A 23,647-nucleotide genomic window follows, 5' to 3' on the forward strand; every position below is an offset into this window, starting at 1 on the left:
CATCATATATAATTTTCTGAGATTATTTGATTTTGAGGAAAATAAGTTGAAAAGCAGATTATACTATACCAAAATGGCCAAAACAATACTTTCCATCCCACAAGCTCTTTTTAATTATGACCATGCCATTCTTCAAATAAGAGGTGGAAGAGTTCATTTTCTTCTTAAATTTGGGCTGTCTAAAAGGATGGTATTTGGGACAATTGATAAAGCACCGTTCAGATAAAGCACTGTCAGAGTGCTCAGGGTTGAGTCCTGACTCTGCTTCCAATCCAACTTCCTATGAATGTGCATCTGGGGAGGTAGACAATGATACCTCAAGTACCTGGATACTTACCAGCCATATAGAAGATCAAGATGGAATTCCTGACTCCTGGCTTCTTCCAGGTCCAGTACTGGCTGTTGTGGGCATTTGTGGAGTGAACTAGCAGATGGAAGACCTCTCTCTGCCTATCTGTTTGTTTGTTTCTCACTATCTTTAAATATAAATACATAGATAATTCAACTTGTGCTGCCTTAGTCACTTGGATGAACAATGGACTGAAGTGAAAGTAATGGTTTAAGTTTGTGAAACATCCCTTCCTAGGGCACTTTATCTAAATTTTATTCTGTTATTACAAAAAGCCCAAGCTACATGGACTTCTATATGTGTTCCATTTAGCCATAACTGAGCCTCCATCTGATAGTAGCAACTGCCTCATAAAATGCAGCCTAAGATAACTGTGTCCCAAACATCTTACTGTAACTATGTGAGAGGCACCAAACAAAAATAACCCAACTCATTTCAGTGAACCCAAAGAACAATGAGAACTATTCTGTTTTAAGCCATTGAACTTTGAGGTGGCTTCTTGTTTAGCAATAGTTAACTAAAACATGTGGTTAAGGAGTAAGATTTTTCTTCTTATTCTATTTTTTAAATTCAGTATGCACCATGGGGACATGAATTTCATTTGAATGACATCTAAATTATTTTCAATATTCTGGTTGGGATTTATATATTCTGGAAGTTGTTGCTTTCTGATCTTTCTGATAAAGGCTTATCCCTCATTTACTATTTTTTTCTTTTGTGTTGCATCATAATATTTCAAACTATAAATGTGAAAGCAATATATTTTCTGACAGCTCTTTCTGTCCTAGATGGGATTTGGAAAACTATCATTTGCTTTACTATTTAAAAAATTTCGACTTTCTTTGAAATTGCTTCCATTTTGTAATTTTTTTTTTTAGTCTACACTGCTGCTACAATTCCTTACTAGATATCACCTCTGGAAAATGTAGCAACAATAGAGAGGTAAACCGTAAGGGAACTTTTTTGACATTTTAATATAGATAATGTACAACATGTTCAAAAACTACCATGATCTAATAGATATGTCCATTGTTCTACCCTGAGAGTACTCAAAATTATTTTATTTACAAGAGTAATAGAAGCAATCATTTTATCTGTCGATTTATACACATGTACCCACCCATGCTCAAATTTATACACATCTCCAAAAATACTGTACAGTTTAAACTACAAGTTATGATAAAGGGATCAACTGTTCCTGCCCTTACCAATTTCAACAGTGGGTATTAATATTCACTTATTGATAGAAGAAAGTGGCACTTCAATTATAGTTTCAGGTGTATTTTTTGTACTTTTCTAAGAAGAAGATCAAAAGTTTCTTTTCAGTATCTCTTGACCATTTGTAGGTTTCCTGTATTCATGGGAATTCTCCTTAAACAAGTAGTTTCAAAGTTTTGAAGTTTATATTTGAATATAGTCTGAAAATTGGGTTACATAGAGAAGCACAATAATATTTCCTTGAGTTTTATTTTATTTTGAAAAACAGAGGCTGGAGAAAGAGGAAGAGACAGAAACAAAGAAAGAGATGTTCCATTTACTGGTTCACTCCCTAAATAGCCACAAAGGCCAGAGCTTGGGCCAGGCTGAAGCAGGACCCTGGAACTCCAACGAGACCTCCAATGTGGGTGGCAGGGTCCACCAAGTACATGGACCATTCTCTGTGCTGGCATTTCAGGCCATGGCTTAACTCATTGTGTCACCCCCCCAAATGCCAATCCCCCGAAATCACGATTTTTACCTAAGAATAAAGTAGGCTAGGTGACAGTCCTCAAAATCTCTGTCCCATCATGCTTCCTCGTAGACTGAGCTATAGAGAATACCATTTCTGGAGAGAAGGTTCGAAGATGAAATAAGGCAGACACCAATTTGTAGCATACAAAATGTAGCATCATTTTTATTAAATTGGATCCTAATGTAGGTACTACTGCATAGAATTTTGCACGTGACTCAAGTCTCTAATCAGTTTACTTCAAGTAAATCAAATGTGAAAGTGTAGGTGGGCCTCACTTCACTGGTTGAAAGACCTTAAAATAGCAGAGTACTCCCCTGCAGGGAGGGATACTCTCCTCTGGTCAAGACACTTCAATGGGCCAGTGTTGTGGTATAGTGGGTGAAGCTGCCGCCTGCAATTCTGCATCCTATATAGGGGCCAGTTCCCTGCTAATGGACTGAGAAAGCAGCAGGTGACCCAAGCATTTGGGCCCCTGCCCTCACATTGGAAACCCAGATGAAAATCCTGGCTTCAGCCTGGTTCAGCCCCAGGCATTGCAGCCATCTGGGGAGTGAATGACCAGATTGAAGATATCTATCTTTGTACATACCTCTCTCTTTCTCCCCCTACGTGTGTGTGTGTGTGTGTCTGTGACTACATTTTAAATAAATCTTGAAAATTGAAGAAAAAAAGAAGCATCAGCTTCAGCTTGTGTTTGGGGTTCCAGCTGGCTTATGATCTCATATATGGTCCTCAAAGGTTTTTTGGCTAGCACAACTGCCTAAGTGAATTTCCTTTAATAAATCCATCATCAATACCTTTATCTAATCTGTCTTAGTATCCATAGCCCTACCTATGTCTCCCTCCGGATCTACTGATCTGGATGAGCTCTGACTGAAAACAAAATTTGATATTGGAAATTGTTCCAAGAGACTAAATCTTAAGGGCATATTTTGTGAATTGGTTCTTGGTTTTCTGGAATTGATGCTCTTATTCAAGGAGATTTAAGAGCAAAATGACCTTGTTTCTGGTGATGAAGAAGACATAGGAAGTTCGTGACAGAAGCGTTTTAATTATGGACTATGGAGATATGTAACTGAGTAAATCAGGAAAATGAGACTCTGGGTGAGCACTTTCTAACTGACACGACTGTGGTCAGAGGAAGGGGTAGAAAGCTTTTTGTGATGGTGGGGAGTTGGTTTCAGCTGTGCTGGAGAAAGGTAAAGAAAATGGAACTCAGGGCCTTGAATTCCCAGCTCTAACTTTTTATCCATAAGTTGAACTTTTCTAGCACTTCGCCGAGGCATAAGTAATAACCATGGAGGAGTGGCTTCAATGACCACAACCTCTCAAACTGGTGCATTGCATTCTTTTCCAGCCCACATAGAAGGATCACGATGAGCTCCCTACAATCTTGAGGAAGACTCGAGGTCTGGTTTGTAGTACTCTGTGTGAGCTGGAGGGACTACATGAAAGTCAGTAGCAAACACTGCAGCCTCACTCGAAGAGTGATGGTGAAGGTGATCTCCCCATAGGACATGCCATCAAGTAACGCATGTGGTTTTCCATTTTGTGTGCAAGTAGAGATACCTAGAAGAATAAGTCTGTACTGCTTTATAAACTGCCCTCGTCCATTTGGGCTGCTGTAACAAAATATCATATACTGGGTGGTAGAAACATAAACAGCAGAAAACTATTTCTCAGTTTTTGAGGCTAGGAAGTCCAGGACCATGGTGTCACTAGTCTAATGAGAGTCCATCTCCTGATTCACATGTGGTGCCTCCTCACTTTTTTCTTACATGGAAAAGGGGTTAATGAGTTCTGTTGGAGCTATTTCATAAAAGCACTAACACCATTCACAAGGGCTCCATTTTCTTAATGTACTCACCTCTTAAAAGCCCACTCCCCGCTTAAAATCATCATCTTTGTGATTAGTATTTATAAATTTTGGTGGAACATAAATATTTAGACCATAGCATGAAATGTCAGTGGTTTGGTTGAATGATCAAGTCTTTAGAAGGAATACAATTGGAAAACCACTAATACGGAGATTTAGAGAAGGATACACAGAAAGACTTATCAACTGGCCAAAAGAATTTGAAGGTATTTGTGTCCCGTATGAATGTCCATAGTTAGGTGACTGTGGCAGGAAAAGATTTACATTTTAAAAAAGTGGATGGCATGACCTGTTCTTTGAACATCAGTCAAATCCTTTCCTCAGTGACTTGTGGTATTGCCTAATGGTCTCATGCTTAAAATGGCCACATGGAAGGGATGGAAGTCATGATGGGATCAGCAACAGATACTCATGGACCAAGGCCAAACTCCACAGCCACTGCTGATCAGCCAGGTACTTGGTAGCAGATTGATTACATTTGTCCTCTTCCATGATGGTAAGAAAGCAATTATTATAAAAACAAACATTGAATTCAAATGTATATTTGTTTTCTATCCCAGGGATGCTTTTAACAAAACTACTACACATGGATTTATAAAATATTTTATCCACTGATATGTTATTTTGAACCCTGATGGACATGCTATATAAACTTTCAGCCTGCTTGTTTTCATATGAAAAGCTGTTAGTTTTTATATGCTTCAAGATATTTAAAGTGTAAGTGAATTATCAGTTCTTAAGCTAATTAAATAGGTCTCTAATATTCTCCTACCAGTATTGGCTGAGTCAGGTGTCAACTTGTTGTGATTCCTCCAACACTGAATCAGCAAAGAAATGGATAAAAGCAATCTAAAAAGGTTTCTCAAACTTCCAACTTTTATGAAGAAAAAGTTTTCTGTGTAAATTTTTCTCTCTGCTGTTACACATTAAGGGTCTTCTAGAAGCTCATAGAATATTTATATTATGAAAAATTGCACAGATTTCAGCAATTTTTGCAAATTAACAAGCTTACATGTTAATGCCATTTTCCATGCAGTTTTTGAGGTATCCTCATAGTCCTTCCTTTTATTCCTGTAATGGATTGAACTGCACACTCCATCTTCAATCATACATGGAAGAGCTAAGCCCCTGTGTCTCCTAAGTTGCCTTAGTTGACTTTTATTAGAAAAGAAGATCATTGCAGATGTAATTAGTTAAGGTGAGGTCATGCTGGCATAAGATGGGCCCCTGAGACAAGGTGACCAGTGTTCTAAAAAGGGGAAATTTGGACGCAGGCAGGCACACAGGGAAACTGCCATGTGACGATAAAGGCAGGTGACGTTCTACAAACCAAGGAGCATGAAATTGATCGGCAACCCCAGGGAGTCAGGTGATCAACAAGGAAGAGTTTCTTCCTCATGACCTTCCGGACTTCCAGTCTCCAGCACTGTGAGGTCACACATTTCTGTTGTTTAAGCTCTGTTTGCAGTGCTTTGTCACAACACCCCTATAGAGGCCCGAGCAAGGGAAAGTACTTGACCTCTAGTTTCAAGGGTTCCACAAAGTAAACTCATCAATGAACCAATGAACAACCCTGTTGTTAAATACTTGGCATTCAGATCTCACAGAACATAATCTCTAAGTAACTGTTCTCATGAATGACATAATTCAGACTTGAGGAAAACGCATCTCCACATCTCTTTCATGTATTTTGGAAAGAAAAAGTAACTGTCCAAATGAAAAGTTTGTGAGTTCTATGGACAAAGAGCATTGAGAGGTAGAATTACTTAGGTTAAAGCGAAGAAAAGATGAGGACTTATCAAAACACTTTTCTCAGCTTCGGTGTAGCAAATTTTAAACATATGCTTATTTTTGTTTTCTTTCATGCTCTATGTATGGTTCCAGATGTATGCATTTAAGAAAAAAGTGTCAAAATAATTTCAAATACAAAATCAAGTAGGAAAGTTAATATTTACTAAACAGGAGAAAGGAAATCATAGCAAATTACATATAACAAGGTACACATATAACAAATATTAATATATGTTTCATATTTAAATGTATTTAAATTTAAAAATATTAAATATATTTTGTTTATTAACTAACTGCCTAACACAATTCTATAATACATTTATTCTTGGGGCTGGCATTATGGCATTGTGGGTAATGCCATTGCACAAATTCCGGCATTTCGTATGAATTGTCCTGACTGCTCCACTTCCAATACAGCTCCCTGGAATGGGCTGGGAAAGCAGTGGAAGTACTTGGGCTCCTGAACCCATGTGAAAGACCTGAAAGAAACTCCTGGCTTTGGCTTCACCCAGCCCCTGCCTTTGCGGCCATCTAGGGAGTGACCAGAGGATAGAATATCTCTCTCTCTCATCCCCCTCCTCTGAACTTTCAAATAAATCAGTAAATCTTAAGAAAATTTTTAAAAATGTTTTCAATTTTTACTTTTGTCTGTTTGCATTTTTAAGCAACTCTGACAACACACCTGGAAAATTATAGAAAATATTTAAATCACTGTCTGATGGAGTTAAACATCTAAAAGAAGTGTTCAGAGAATAGCTTCTTTCATATTGATAATATAATTGAATGCTAAGATTATAAAATTTGAGAAAATTTCCATCACTTTCATATTCAAGTGATAAGTTTTTAAGATATTCAAATGTTTCTTATATATGAATTGGTCTTAAATTTTCAATCAACAATGTTTACTGACGTATTTGCCTCACACCTTCTTTAGAAATTCTTATGAGTCTTATATCATTAAAAACTAAACTGCCATTGGTTATATCAATGTTCATTAATCATGAAATTGTTGTTCTTTCTATCAAACAGTTAAGAAAATCTTGGAGATAAAAAATAATTTATGGAAACAGAACAGTTCTCACATAAATAAAAATTGTTTTTTTTTAATATTTTTTAATTTATTTATTTGACAGAGACAGTGAGAGAGAAAAGAGACAGAGAGAAAGGTCTTCCTTCTGCTGGTTCACTCCCCAAATGGCCTCTATGGCCAGAGCTACGCCCATCTGAAGCCAGGAGCCAGGTGCTTCCTCCTGGTCTCCCATGCGGGAGCAGGGCCCAAGCACTTGGGCCATCCTCTACTGCCCTCCCGGGCCACAGCAGAGAGCTGGACTGGAAGAGGAGCAACTGGGACTAGAACCCGGCACTCATATGGGATGCTGGCGCCATAGGCAGATGATTAACCAAGTGAGCTATGGTGCTGGCCCCACAAACTGTGTTTTTCATTAGTGTTTGTTTTCCTTTTTTCATGTGGTCCTGTTTGTGAATATTCTGATTTTTAAGAAATCATTAGGCCGGCACCGTGGCTCAGCAGGCTAATCCTCTGCCTCCGGCGCCGGCATCCTGGGTTCTAGTCCCGGCCAGGGCGCCAGATTCTGTCCTGGTTACTCCTCTTCCAGTCTAGCTCTCTGCTGTGGCCCGGGAAGGCAGTAGAGGATGGTCCAAGTGCTTGGGCCCTGCACCCGCATGGGAGACCAGGAGGAAGCACCTGGCTCTTATCTTCAGATCGGCGCAGCGTGCTGGCCGTAGCGGCCATTTGGGGGGGGGGGGTGCACCAACGGAAGGAAGACATTTCTCTCTGTCTCTCTCACTGTCTAACTCTTCCTGTCCAAAAAAAAAAAAAAAAAAAAAAAAAAAAGAGAGAGAGAAATCATTATACTTTTTGTTGTCATTTTATTATCTTTATTTATTTGGCAATAATAATTCTCTTTATAATCAATATTTCTACCATCAGAATTTTAATTTCTCTTGTGCTATAATAAAAAGTTTGATGTACTTTAATTTTCTTTCTATATTCTTTATGTTTCCTTGTTTGATGTCTATTTTTAATACACAAATTTTTATATAATCAAAAAATCTGTAAGAACCTATAGTTGTTTGGACATTTTGGCAACTTAGTGACACTGAAGTAGTCATTGTTAACGTTGGTGAAAGGTAGATACAGAAATGCTATCAATCTTCAGATAATATTTACTCTTCTCTGCTCCAAATCCAGCTCTTCCTAAGACTGTGTGCTCGGGACCGACACTGTGACATAGCGAGTAAAGCCGCTGCCTGTAGTGCCAGCATCCCATATGATGCTAGTGCTAGTCCCAGCTGCTCCACGTCCCATCCAGCTCTCTGCAATGGCCTCTGAAGATGGCCTAAGTCCTGGGCCCCTGCAGCCACGTGGGAGACCCAGAGGAAGCTTCTGGCTTTGTATTGGCTCAGCTACAGCTGTTGTGGCCAACTGGGGAGTGAACCAGCAGATGGAAGACTTCTCTCTCTTTCTCTGCCTCTCCTTTCTCTATGTAACTCTGACTTTCAAATAAATAAATAAATCTTTAAAACACACAAAAAAAGATTGTATGCTCTGTTGACGAAAACAGGCCCACTACTCAATACCTCAGAGCAGCCATAGTCACAAAGAACCTCCCAGAATCCTCTACACCAGTCCCCTTCAGAATCCCACTTGAGTAGCTATGTTCTTCATTTTCAGATTTGTTCACCTGTACCAAGTATGGTAGGTGACTTTTACTTATCTTTTCATTTCCATTTTTTGGCCATTAGTTCTCTAGCAATTCCAAAAATCATGTAAGTTCTAAGTCCTATAATGAATTCCACATTCCAAATATGCACAGTATTTCTTCCCTGATTAAACTATGACTAGTATATAAAGTGAAGAAATTATGATATAAACAAGGTCAAATGTTTTTGTAAATTAATCTTTTTTGTAAATGTTTTATAAATTTTAAGCTATATACTTTTGTAATCAGATTTTTGTCCTACCTACTTTGACTTACTGATAAATATGCATAGTAATTTTCTCTTTGAAAAACTTCCAACATAGGAAACTATTCTGTGTTAGTGATATTTTCACATGTCATTTCATTAGGAAATTTTACACCTCATCAAGATGCATTGCATCATATATGCTAACATGCAATCCACATGTAAGATGCATAAAGCTAATTTTTATGCAGGAAGATATACTATTCAGTACTGCTACTGGTTTGGACTGTACACATAGCAAAGTGCTAATGCATCTCTTTCACATCTATTCTCAATAAATGGTGAAGAATTCTGACTGAACTTACACAGTGTGTATTTATGTATATTCCTGTTAATACAGAATATATAAATTAACTTGTTTCAATGGGATCTAAATCTTGCATTTTCATATATTTTATAAAACCTATCACTTGAAGAATTTTCAAAGAATTGGCTTAGCACACTTCTAAGTCTCTTTCTTTTTCTTTGTTCACATGTTCCTGAGACAGGTGTCATAGGAGACCTTCATTTCCCAATACTACCTCTGGCCCCTTCCTTGTATAGGCATGAAGTTATGAGAGTCAGCATGAACATTAGTGGCATTCTGAGAAGCTATGCTGACACTAGGAAACTAAGAGATTGCTTCACTGGGTATGGGCGTGTTCTGTGGCCCACTCCATATAAATGCCAGAAACCCCAAGGAAGCTTGTTCTCATCTCAACAATTAGCCACACTGCTCTTGAGACAACACATGGCAAGCCCCAGCTCTCAGCTCCATCTCAGGAAGCGGGCTGAAAAACAAGTGCAAGATCTTCTGCCAGCAGGACGGTGGCAGGAAAATGACCCAGCAACAGGCTCAAGCCATAAAAACCACGCCTCTTTCTTGCTGACAAGTTACAATTGCCACGACAAACTACAAAGATGACCACATAGGAGATAAAAGAGGGAGATCCTTAAGTCCCGGCACTTGCTGCCTATTTCCTAGAAAGAAGATGGATATTTGGCCTGGATAGTAACGTACATTAGCCTAACCCCAAAAAGGAGGAGCCAGAACACACAGCACAGCTTTGTATGTGGAGCAGCCTACTCTTCGTCACATTCTTTCATAAAAACCTCTTGCTTTCATTTCGCTATCTTGCAGCTTTCTATTTAGGTATTTTCTAACTGACTTCAAACCCGAGGACCTCCTGAGGTCGTGGTGGCCCACACAGAGCCCCTGCTCTTCATAACAACTGTTAATGCCTAACGATGTCCCTATTAAATATTGCTATAGGATTCCCATCTTTCATACGTCTAGCTGATTATGTATTTCTTCTTTCTTTCTTTCTTTCTTTCTTTCTTTCTTTCTTTCTTTCTTTCTTTCTTTCTTTCTTTCTTTCTTTCTTTCTTTCTTTCTCTTTTGACAGGCAGAGTTAGACAATGACAGAGAGAGAGTGAAAAGTCTTCCTTCCATTGGTTCACCACCCAAATGACCTCTACAGCTGGCATTGTGCTGATCCGAAGCCAGGAGTCAGGTCTTCCTCCTGGTCTCCCATGAATGTGCAGGGCCCAAGCACTTGGGCCATGCTCCACTGCCTTCCCGGGCCACAGCAGAGAGTTGGACTGGAAGAGGAGCAACCAGGACGAGAACTGGCGCCCCGACAGGGGCTAGAACCTGGAGTGCTGACACCAGAAAAACATTTTAATTAATATAAAAGGATTATTTTTTTCATTAACCATTTCTGTGAGGAATCTCCAAGGTACCTAGGCTACCATATTTTGAGAACTGGACAGCTCGGCTCTGTTTAAACACATCTAATGTGTATTGGTTGGCTAGATACACATGGTTCCGTGCTAGGATGGCCAATGGGAAATTAAAGCCTCCAAGAGTACAGAGTATAAAATAGATCTTAAATAAGTTCATATTGACAAGCGTCTGTGAAAGATCAGTAAGAGCAGTAAATTAAATGCTAGAGGCCAGGATTAAATACCGTTTTGTACATTTAATCTAGCTCAAAGTTACTGATTGAATGCACAGCTGGAAGGGTTCCCCTGGGATTTCTACATCTAGAAAAACATTGCCCAAATGCAGCCACTGGATTTTTATGGTATGAATCATTTCTTTCAGGCATCAGAGAATTACTGCCAAGTTCCCTATCAAACAGGATAGCTAAAGAGCAATGGTTTCCCATCATGCATTAGGGAAATCACAAGAAAGGAACTCAGGCTCCAGGCGTAGTGTAGTAGAGATCAGCTGCATAAACAGCCTTGCTCAGAACTCCTCTGAACTAAGAAGCAAGTCTCTCTAGAACTGCTCCTCTCCACTTTACAAATCAGGGAAGATCATTTGGTTTAAATTTACCAAGACTGTTTTGTAAATGTGCAAATCAAACTGGTCATATTCAGTCAATATACAGGAATACAAATGCTTGATGCCTATAATTGCTTAAAATTGTTTTTGTTTGTATACTGATAGGAAGCAGTAAATTTTAAGAAAAATTCAAACCTATTTTAATACATTTGAGCTAATCAAATTGTATGCCCCTTTGTGTCATGAAAAATATTTACAAGTCTTGCTTCAATTTCTTTACCAGTGAATGTGATAAAAATATATGCAAAACATCAAAACAATTTTATAAAAGCATTATATGTTAATATGGTGCCACATTCATGTCTCTCAAAACTGAGTGTTGAGATTTTTCAATAAAATGCAAATTGGCTTACAAATCAAAAATACTTATTTTAAAATTAGCAAAAGAAATAGACATTCATACATAGATGCACACACACAAAATCAGATATAACAGAGAGGAGCATGAGCATATATGAAAAGTATTAAGTGGAGGCTGGCGCTGTGGCATAGCTGGTAAAGCTGCCATCTGCAGTGCCGGCATCCTATACGGACACCAGGTCAAGTTCCGGCTGCTCCACTTCTGATCCAGCTCTCTGCTATGGCCTGGGAAAGCAGTAGAAGATGGCCCAAGTCCTTGGGTCCCTGCACCCACGTGGGAGACCCAGAAAAAGCTCCTGGCTCCAGATCGTGCAGCTCCAGCTGTTGCGGCCAATGGGGAAGCGAGCCAGCAGATGGAAGACCTCTCTCTTTTTCTCTGCCTCTCTTTCTCGCTCTGTGTAACTGATTTTCAGGCAAATAAATAAATCTTTAAAAAAAGTATTAAGTGTTTAGTGTCACAGAAACTTAAATTAAAACTCAGTGATATTTCTTAACCACCACAATGATTAAACTTAAAAAAACATTGATAACACCAAGTGTTGGAGATGAGCAGCTGTAACTGTCATACATTTTTATGAGAGCATAAAATTGGAGAACTTCTTGAAGTTATTTATAAAGTTGAATGCAAGTATACTCTATCAACTAGTAATATCACTACTAAGTAATTATCCAAAACAAAGGACAGCTTATCTACAAAGATATGTTTGCAGAAATGTTCTGAGTCTCATATATAATAACCAAAAAATGGGAACAGCCTAACTGTCCACCAGCAACTGAATGCATAAGAAACTTTAGTGTATTCATACAATGGAATGCTACCCAGCAATAAAAAATATACATATACACAGATACACTTAATAACAAGTCTGAACCTTTCTCAACTGAGTGAGAGAAGCTGGATAGAAAAGATTACATACTTTTTTGTTCAATCTATACGAATTCCTAGAACAGATAAAATTTCCCTAATATGATGGGATACATAAGGGACTGTCTCTGGGTAGAGGAATTGGACAGAAAAAAAATGGTACAGGTAGGTTCTCTGGGGCAATGGAATTGTTCAGTATCTTATTTGGATGGTGGTTACATGGAGGCGATGACCTTCAAAACAGTACTTGAAGACTTTAGTGATACAGAACTCTGATTATCTCAAGGTAGTCCACTGAATATTTTTATTTGGAAAAATCAAAATACATACAATAAAAAAAAAAAGTCTTCCAGCAAAGATCCCGACACACACACACACACTAGGCAAGTGCACCAGAGAACATCAGAGTCACTTAGAGAGTTTGTTTAAAATGTGGAATGAAAGTATACTATCTCCAGGGACGCATTTTCCAAGCACAGGATGGGAATCTGGTCCCTTCATTTTTAATTGGCACCTACCTCAGGAAGTTCTGAAACAGATGGATCACAAACTTCAGTTTGTAGACAGCAGGTTACGCCATTGCCTGCAATGCTGGCATCTCCCATGAGCAGTGTCTTGAATACATTCTGCTCCACCTCCAACCCAGCTCCCTGCTGGTGTGCCTGAGAATGAAGCTGGAGATGGCTAAGTAGTTGGGCCCTTGCCACTCAGTGAGAGACCCAGATGTAGTTCCAGGCTCCTGGCTTGAGGTCACCTGGAGAGTGAACCTGCAGATTTGAGATTTTTGTTTTCTTTTCACTCTCTTTCACTGTCACTTTAAATCTTTCAACTAAATAAAATCAATCTTAAAATGATAAAATTATATATGATGATATATATATAGATATCATTATATATAATTATAATAGCTCACTAGGCTAATCCTCCACCTGCGGCGCCAGCATACCGGGTGCTAGTCCCGGTTGGGGCACTGGTTCTGTCCCGGTTGCTCCTCTTCCAGTCCAGCTCTCTGCTGAGGCCCTGGAAGGCAGTGGAGGATGGCCTAAGTGCTTGGGCCCTACACTCATGTGGGAGACCAGGAGGAAGCACCTGGCTCCTGGCTTCGGATCGGTGCACCGTGCTGGCCTTAGCAGCCATTTTGGGGGGGGGGGTGTGAACCAATAGAAGGTAGACCTTTCTCTCTGTCTCTCTCTCTCACTAACTCTGCCTGTCAAAAAAGAAAAAAAAAAGGGAAAAAAGATATAATTAGAGGCCAGTGCTATGGTGTAGCAGGTAAAGCTGCCACCTGCAGTGACAGAATCCCATATGGGTGCTGGTTCAAGTACCAGCTGTTCTACTTCCCATCCAGCTCTCTACTATGGCCTGGGAAAGCAGTAGAAGACGGCTCAAGTCCTTGCGTGGGAGACCCAGAAGAAGCACCTGCCTTCTGATCAATGCAGCTCTGGCCATTGCAGCTATTTGGGGAGTGAACCAGCAGATGGAAGACCTCTCTCTCTCTCTCTCTCTCTCTGTCTCTCTCTCTCTCTCACTCTCTGTAGCTCTGCCTTTCAAATAAATAAATAACCTAAAAATTTAAAAATGGATCAGAATTGGTATGCTGGAAATGAGACATAAAGCAAAGATTTACGATCTAAGTGAGAAATTATAAGAGTCTAAACAAAACCATGAAAATTGAATTGGAGGAACAAAAATGCAAGTATTTTTTAAGAGAGAATCAATAGGAATTTCTAAATGACCAAATATAAATAGAGAAAAATATGAAGGACTCTACAGTATGAGTCCAGAAAAATGTATAGTAATGATGTGAAAGGAAATAAAACAAATTTGGTGCACACAAATTGGAGAAAACAAAGAACGCTTTTAAAAAACACTGTTTTTGAGACTCTGTCATAGACATCCACATCCAACAAGCTGTGAGAAACCAAAGAATGCAGTGACGGGCCAAAGTAATAACAATGCATCCATTGACCACCCATAGAGTACCATCCCTGAATTCTCTGAACATGCTATTTGTCCCACCATTGACCAATCAAAGGACAGCCACAGTCACTGTGGACCAACCAGAGACCCACATAGGAGATGATGTCGCGGCTCAATCCCATCTTGAATCTCCAAGATTCAGTACCCTTAATCTGTTGAAGTGTCCAGGGATTGAGCAAAAGCCGACCAGCAGACCGTGTTTCTTGCTTTGTACTTTGGAAAATAAACACTTATTTTATTCTACAATCACAGTGTCAGTGATTGGCTTACTGCTCTTTGGGTGGAGGCCCAGGTTTTATTTGGGGTTCAGCAAAACTAGTAGAAAGGAGAACCTCAGTCCATAAACTAGGCTAAGATAATTGACCACGTTCACACTCTGCATTCTCTCCTTGTGGAATATCCATGTTCACTGGGGCAAAAGGGTGTCTACAAGTGCAATGAAAATGCAGATAGATTAAAACACTAATCTTGGTAAATCATCTCTCACATGATTCTTGATGCAAGAAGAAAAAGAAAAAACAATTGTTAAAAAATGAAGAAAGGGAATTAAGGACCTAAAGGTCTTTTTATTTTTCAAAGTATTGACAAAAGTGGTAAAGTTTAAGATTGCACAATAAGAAAGGCTTAAGAAACTCAATAAGCAGTGTCTCAAATAAGAGATAATAAGCAACTTCAATTCTGCCCCATATACAAATTAATGCATTTTGTGAAGAAACTTGGAATCAAAGGCATTGAAATAAGAATAAGTCCCAATCTATGCAAGTTATGAGGTTTTAAAACTCCTAGACTTGAAAATGATGCCTATATCTCCTACTCATTTTCAAAAGTAATTCCACTGAGTTTTCTTTCTATTCTGCATATTCTTTTTTAGGCCTAAATGAAAGGGGCAAAATAAAACACTTAAATGGGAATTATATTTGAACCAACATTGTTTCTTAAAATAATGGGTCCAATCAATTCATTTTCTGTACAAAAGTGGTCCAAATGAGAAAAATTATTTGATAGAGTGGGACTTTAAGTTAAAATGAAAATTAATGTTTCTTTTTAAAGGCTAGCAAATTTCACCCTGTATTGTTTGGTCTCATTTCTATCTTTTATCAATTCCAAAGAAATGCTTAATGATAACTAATAGCCAAGCCTTTTGTGAAACATGTAGTCTAATATAACTGAGACGAATGTCCAGTAGGTTATTGAAAATCACAGAACCTTGACTTTGTCATTTCATTTTTGTAATTACCACTGGCTATAATTAAGCTGTTATGTAACTGAGAGGCAAATTTTGGAATAAAAAGGATGGTAGTGTTTAAACCTTTAGCAAACAATAATGACTCCTAGCTCTCTTCATATTAAGGACACTTTGTTTTTCAAAAAAATCGTTTTCTTCTCAGTGATGAGGAAGTCATCTCCAAAAGGAATTACTTTGTGCTTTTTACAAGTCAGCCAAGGGGGAAAAAATGAGCGAATTATAAACATTGAAGCTTAGCAATTTTCAGGAGAAAAAAAAAGCTGTCAACTCTGTCTTGGCTTAAATAATTCTAATAAAACATTATCATAGCTACTGAAACCACATAGTCACATATATTGTCAAACAGTACTAGATAATGGTATTCTGAAAGTTTGCAGTTATTATATTTGCATTTGAAAATAGGTTTTAGAATTTGAAAACAGACAAAAAGAAGTATGAAAAGCTGTTTATGCAAAGTATTAAAATGAGCATTGTGGCCTATAAAACACAAAGTCTAAAAAAAGAACTCCAGAGTTTTGCTGCCTTCCTCTGGCGTGCAGGTGTGTTTTGCAACAGCGCTACCTGAGCAACTTTTAGCTGCGTGATTGAGGAGTAAATGTTGTGCATCCATGAAACAATGGAAATTGGACCTGTTAATTTTGCCTTACTGGAAGCAGAGAATAGATTTTAAGGAAGCAGAGTGAATAGATAGTTGTTAGAATCCAAAGATAAGGCAGGGAAAATTTTAAGTTGGCCTTTATCATTAATCTACTCTGATGTTCTAAATCACCAGGAACCGCTGGAGTCTCCTCCAGTGTTAAAATGGCACCTCAAATACTCACTTCACCAAGGGGGGCACACTTTGCTAGTAAGTTTAGAATTTAATGTATACAGCTACTTCCTGGTTCCCCGTGGTTTTAAAACAAGGTACTATTGCTTTCGGTATAAAACACAGCCTAAAGTTTCCAGCTTTCTGAAACCAAAATACTAGAGTTTATTTTCCATCAGAGTAATGTTCCCTAGTTAATCCAGAAATAATCCCATAAAGACTAGTACAGTATATATTTATTTTTCACTGACATCATAGTGCGATGAAAGTCTGTGGCACTTCCACAAATGTGGCCCTGACATTCTGAGGACCCTTGACTCCAGCTGCGAAGAATGGGCACAAAGGAACTCCCAGGCCTGGCAGTGACAATTATATTTGTTCCTAGTCATCTCTACTGGACAGAACATAGTCACCTGGTCCCAATCAAACTGCTCAGTAAGTATGTGTTGTATTTTCAAAGAAACATTAATATTCCTTGATGAAAACATAGCATTATTTCTGCTGCTAAGTAAAACTAAATATAAACCCTGTCACAATCCTAAATGTTTTAATTGTGTCCAGTAGATATTGATGGCAGTTATATATTGAGACTGAATTCTTATTGCGTAGCCACTGCCAGTCCAGACAATGTCAACCACAGCCAGGGAGAAGCTGGTGCTGTAAAACCTGATACTAACACAGAGGAAGTAGTGGTGGTGGAGGTCAGTCAGCAATGAAGTTACAGCAGCTTGGTTGGTGTGAACTCTAAAATAGTGCATTTTCTTTCTTTGGCACATTTGTCTTTACACTGATTACTGTTCGATTGTTTAAAGCATAGTTCCATTGCAGAAACAAACTGGCAAACTGACAGCCTTCTGAGTAGCTGGTGAACATGAGCATGTTGAACCATTACTTCCTTTTCACTCGCTTTCTCTGTTCATTTTCAGAAATTTTTGCCACTGAATGACTATTCAGGCCATCGTGTATGAAACAATTTATAATGTATAACACTCTCCTTCAATTCATTCCTTTATTCTGAGCTCATTTTCCTTGATATCCCTGTCAAGCTCCTGACACCCAGCAAAATGGTATTGAGGGAAAATGACTCCTCAAAATCCCTTTCACATTATACCACGGGATATGGAGAGTTCACCAGTGATGTAGAGACTTACTTCCTCTCGGATTTAAACCAGTTGAAAGGGACTGCCACTAACCATTTGATGCTCCAAGCAAATGCCAGAGAACGGACTGTTTGGTGCTTCTGGGATTCCTAGCAAAGCTTCACACCATTGTATTCAGAAATCAGATCTCTCATGTGAACTGAATATTCCTTTCTGCACAATACAAAGAGACATGGGAATCAACTCAGAAATGTCATCCTACATTCTGAATAATGGTAATTCTGCAGTCAAGCAATGAGAGCAAAATAAATGCTTCAACACACTGACGCACGTACCAAACTGATAAGCTGGCATGTGAATGTGTGTCAAAATACTCAATGCTTTGGAAAGTACTCAAACATTAAAACTACAATCATTATGTTCTCATTTTCTGATTCTACATGGAGAGATTTTGGAAGTTGTCACTCCAGTCTTCACAACAAGAAAATATCCAAAGAAACAGAAAACCAACATCTCTTCTTACATGTGTCAGAGAAGTAAACTGGCACAGCAAATTAAACTACCTAAAATCAAACTACCCTAAAACCTGTAGCAAAAGGCAGGCAGATAAGGAGAGCAATGGCTTGCTTACTAGATCAGAAACCACTGTGGGAGCCAGGTCCAGGCTAGGGAAACTTCAATTACAACCAATGAGGTGCTGAAAGTGCAGTGTGGCCAGGCTTGAGAGTTGAAAATTCCAGGGGAGGAAGGGGTGGGCATTTGGTGCAGCCATTAAGATGTCACTGGCTATGACTACACACCTTACCAGATGGCCTGGGTTCAAGTCCCTGCTCTGCTTCTGATCCAGCTTCCTGCTAGTAAGCACCCTGAGAGGTATCAGGTGATCACTCAAATGCTTGGGTCCCTGTCATCTATGAAGGAGATCCAAACTGTGTTCCTGGCTCCTAGATTCACTCTCAACCAGGCCTGGCTGTTGTGGGCCTTTAAAAGGCTACCCTAGGGGGTTGGGGGATGGGGGTGAGGGCACTGAACCAGCAGATAAAAGACCTCTGCCTCATTCTGTTGCATTTATTTTCCTTATTCTTAACAGTTTGTTCAAAATAACAACATATCAATGCATATACTTATGCATAAACAACATGAATGACATAAAATGCTATAAGAAACGGGAGGAACAAAAAGGTATTGGCATTACCTGTGGACAGGTGTTCTATTATTTGAAAGTGTACTTAGATTACTTAAATTAAACATTTATTGAAAACTCAAATGCAGTAACAAGATAAGTCTAATACATAAGGGAAAAATGTGTAAATGGTAAATTCAGAGAGGAGAAACATTGGAATCATGAAAAAACTCAATGAAAATCAGAGAAGTCACAAAAAGAATGGAGTAAAGAAGAAAATACCAAAGAGTGAAAGTTATGGTATGCACTGAATTAGATCAATAGTAATTAAAACATTAATGACTTAAATACAACAATCAAAAGACAGAAGTTAAGAATGAATAAAAACAAGACTCAGCCCTAAGTGTTTTAAAACATCAATACCTCAAATAAAAAGACAAAGATCAATTGAAAACAAATAGATGGATAATGATATTATGTTCATGCTAATGGAAATTTGGCATTGGCTATATTAATGACATAGAAAGCAGGCTTCAGAATAATAAAATTATCAGGGATAAAAGACATCGTGACTTAATGATAAAAGAAGCACTTCTCCAAGGAGACCTTACCATGAATACACCTAATAAGAAAACATTGAAAAGCCTATGAGGTGGGGCCGCCGTTGTGGCTCACTTGGTTAATCATCTGCCTGTGGCACTGGCATCCCATATGGGTGCCAGGTTCTAGTCCTGGCTGCTCCTCTTCCAGTCCAGCTCTCTGCTGTGGCCTGGGAGGGCAGTGGAGGATGGCCCAAGTGCTTGGGCCCCTTCACCCACGTGGGAGACCAGGAAGAAGCACCTGGCTCCTGGCTTTGGATCGGCACAGTGCTGGCCATAGCGGCCATTTGGGGAGTGAACCAATGAAAGGAAGAACTTTCTCTCAGTCTCTCTCTCTCACTGTCTATAACTCTACCTGTCAAATAAATTTTAAAAAAAAGTCTATGAGGTAAAACTGGAAGAATTGCAGGGATAAATGAGTCCACTGCTATAAAGACCTCAACATTCTAATATCAGTAATTGGTTGTTAATTTGTTGTAGTAGCTATTTTTGTCATATTTAAATTTTTACCCAAAGTATAGATCAAATTTTCCTTAATGTTTTATTCTATAAATTTTATAATCTTACATTTAGGTCTCTTATTTATGTTGCATTATTTTTAATAATTTAACAAAGATGCAGTATATTTTATTTTTGCAATGCCATCCCAATTTCCCAGCACCAGTTGCTGAAAGTTTCTTTTCTCTATTTAACTGAATCTGCATCTATGCTGAACATCAATAAATTATAGCCATTGGTATTTACTGCTGGATACATTCTTCTGTTACATTGACCTATGCGGGTATTCTCTCCTGTTGCTATACTCTGGTTTACAGTAGCTATGGTGTAAATCTCAAAATAGGATAGAGTGAACCCTCATACTTTGCTATTTCAAAAATGTTTTGCTTATTCTAGCAACATATATATATATATATATATATAATTTTGAAGTAAATTTGTGATTTAGATACTGTTTGTGTGGTTCACATATGTAAAATTTGAAGGTTTGGCATTTAACAATGTCATACCTTCCGAGTCACTAACAAGGACTATATTTATACAGAGCTTCTTCGCTGTTTCAGAGAAGTTTCTTTTGTTTGGTGTGTGTGTGTGTGTGTGTACAGATACTGATATGAATCACAGAATAAGCAGGGGCTTAGATAAGACTAAATAAATTGAAAAATTTTACATAATTTCTGTCTCTAGCACTGTACCTTAATACCACTCCCTTACATGCCAATCAGGTAAGTTCACTTCCCCATGATGCACCTGACTCTCTACAGGATGAGGGCGTGAACACCAGAAGGAGCTCATACATAGAACTCCATATGGAGACACCACGGAACTCCTAAAAGCACCACGTACACAGTAAACCCTGCTCAAACTCTGTATTCAATTAAGGCACCCCTGCTCCATAAAGGGGATCCTTCGACATGGAGGTAACTCTTGGTCTTTTCCTCTTGCTCTCTTCTCATGGACAGCCTTATCTTTCTCTCCGTCCCTCTCATGATTAGTATCTCTCCCTATGGGATTGCCTGCACTCATGCCTGAATGGCTACTCACTCCCTTACTTTAAATAAATCCTGCTCACATTTGTGTACATATACTTCTGCTTTAAATTCCTATCGCATGCACAGGAAAGACTTAGAATAAAAAATTGCAAAATAAAATAAAAAATCTGCAATAGCAATATATATATTTTATGATCTTTGCAGTTAGAATTTAATTTGATACTAACATAACTCTTCTTAGTTCTGATAGCCTTTTCTACATTCATTTGGATTATCCATATTAACTATTTTTCTTAAAATGGAATAAGTTTTATTTTCATTAATTTCTGTGCTCCTAATTCTTTTTCTTGTCATATTGCAATGGTTAGGATGACCACTATAAAGATGACCAGGAATCTGTAGCACTAACCTCTTTGCTTTGTCCATGGTTTTAGGAGGAAAGCATTCAGCATTTCATTACGTCTGATAATAACAAGTTCTTTGCAGAAACATTTAATTAAGTGAAGTAATTTACTTTCTATTGCTAGTTTGTTCGTGTTTGATGAATGATATTTGACATTTTGACAAGTGCCTTTTCTACATCTGTTGCTATAATAGTTTTCTTATTTTGCTGAGTAAGGTAGTAAACTACATTGATTAATTTTCTAACATTGAATGAATCATGTTTTGAGGACAGGCCCTACTTGATCATGAGGTATTACCCTTTTTACAGGATAAAAGGTGCCCAGTTATACAGACTATAAGAGTGAGTATGGACACTAATTTAGCTAAGCTCTGTTGAATGTTTTGTGAACCTAGGGCTGAAAGATTGCTGATCCTTCCAGGGAGCATTTTTACACACCACTCATACCTTGGGTTATTCTTTTTATAAATCTTCCAAGTGCATCTTGCTACTTTGTCAGCTGCTATTCATTTTTAATTACTCAGGCTTTTCAGCGTGAGGGAAGTGGGTACTCAATAATTTCGTCAGCCTTACAGCAGGCTTCTCTTGGGGCTGTGTGGCCTCCACAAGTATTTCTGTCTCTTTCTCAGGTATAAATTTCTGCCTCTCTTTCCCCTATTTAATTTTCTTGCTACAATATTTTGAGTCTGTTGCAACACCTGTCCCTGATTGACTATGGATGTACTTATTCACTTTTTTTTCTGTCCTTACTTGGGTACAACAGGAAAGCAAATGCCTCTGGAGAAGGGTAGTGTCCTCTTCCTCCACCTGGGGTAAACAATAATGTTCCAGATGCATTGTTTGGTGAAATCCTTCCTTTAGTAAGGTAGGCTTTACTAGTAAGGATTTTTGCAAAAGAGAAAGATCTGCGAGGACATCAGCATAATTGCTTTTTCCCTTCCAGCTCCCAATAGATAAATGTCTGGGACCGTGCTTTTGAAAATCTGGGAAAATTGCTATCAGAAGTGCCTGCTAAGGGTCTGACTTCCTTTGGACTTGGCCGTCAAAGTGTCATCCTTGCTCCAGGCCTCCCTTAGCCTCCTGTGTTTTGAAAGGACTTTTCATGGATCCTAAGAGATTCAACTACTCTTTAAACTGGTAGGAGTCCAGAGACTCATAATCCGAGTCATCAACTCTCAGGACGTATATCTCCCTGGATACACGTGATGATCAGGTATCTGAATGGCAGGAGCTTGGTGCTCTCAGTTCTCAGATCAGTACGCGGAAAGTCACTGGTTCTCAATCTGTGTGTGTCTTTCATGTTGTATTGACAGAAGGAGTAACTTTCAGCCTCTTTCTTTACATGATGGAACTGAAATTAGAAATTCACAGAGGGCTCAAAGAGAAACTGTTTGTTAGATAGCTTTAATGCAGCTTTGTTTTTAATTTATATGCTTTCATTTTCTTTGAAAAGCAGAGAGAGAATGAGAATATCATCCATCTGCTAGTTCACTCCCCAAATGCCAGCAACACCTGGGGATGGGCCAGGCTGAAACCGGGAGTCTGTCATATCAGTGACAGAGTGGAAGTACTTGAGCCATCACCTGCTGACTCCCACGGTGTGCATTATCAGGAAGCTGGAACCTGAAGCAGAAGCTAGGAGGCAGAAATGTTGTGGTGCAGAAGGTTAAGCTGTGGCTTGGCATATACACATTGAATATTGCAGTGCTTCTTGGAATCCAATCAAGTTCCCTGCTAATGTGTCTTGGAATGCAGATGATAGACGAAGTACTTGGATTCCTGCCACCCATGTGGCAGACTCAACAAAATTCCCGGCTCCTGACATTGGCTTGGCCAAGCGGCCAAGCGCCTACCATTGCAGGTATTTGGGGCATGAATCAGTAGGTGGAAGATTCATTCTCTCTCTCTCTCTCTCTCTCTCTCTGTATGTGTGTGTGTGTGTGTGTCTCCCTCTCTCCCTCTGTCTTGTAAATCAATCTTAAAAACAAGACAAAAGAGCAGCAACAATAACAAAAACACAACTGAGATTTGAACATCGCCACTGTGTTAGAGAATGCAGGTACTTCAAGCAGCAGCTTGACCACTGAGCCACATACTCATCCCTAAGCCCCCAGTGCTGAAATTTTAAAGCTCCCTTGCACTATCAATTAGTCCTTTAATTTTGATCATTGGTCCTATAATTTCATGGAAGATGTTTAACACCTGTTCCAAGCAATGTACTTCAAATACCTAAAGATGGGTGTTTATGCCCTTTTCACCTGTTTTTCCCACTCTGGACTGTATTTAAATGCCTTCTTCAAAATCAGCTTGTCTGAAATCATCATCTCTTCATAATTTCCAAGCTTGTTTGTGATTTGTTTAAAATTAAGATAAAAATATTATCTTTTGGGGTAATTTGTATCTTATCCCTCATATTCAATTAAGCATATCTCCAAGTTATTTCTCAGTTTTCACTTTTCTTTAAGATATAATTATACTATCATCTCCTTTCTGACACTCTTAATTCATAATGAGCAATGAAATAAATTGCTACTTACAAGTCCAGGTGTGACCCAGTGGTAATCAGTACAGGGGGCAGGTGATAATTTTTCAAACTCTGATTTTCTTT

The 23,647-nt window shown here is 38.7% G+C and overlaps 1 protein-coding gene across 1 annotated transcript in view; it reads right to left on the reverse strand.

Moving 5' to 3' along the window:
• The window catches only part of LOC133774290 (epimerase family protein SDR39U1-like), a 30,281-nt gene extending 21,918 nt beyond the window's left edge, over positions 1-8,363 (reverse strand). The window contains 1 exon segment of the mRNA XM_062211936.1: positions 8,350-8,363. Within this exon segment, the coding sequence (XP_062067920.1) occupies positions 8,350-8,363 (14 nt within the window).
• Between the last annotated feature and the right edge of the window lie 15,284 nt (positions 8,364-23,647).

The sequence above is a fragment of the Lepus europaeus genome, chromosome 15 (genome assembly GCF_033115175.1).
Source record: "Lepus europaeus isolate LE1 chromosome 15, mLepTim1.pri, whole genome shotgun sequence".
Lineage (NCBI taxonomy): Eukaryota > Metazoa > Chordata > Mammalia > Lagomorpha > Leporidae > Lepus > Lepus europaeus.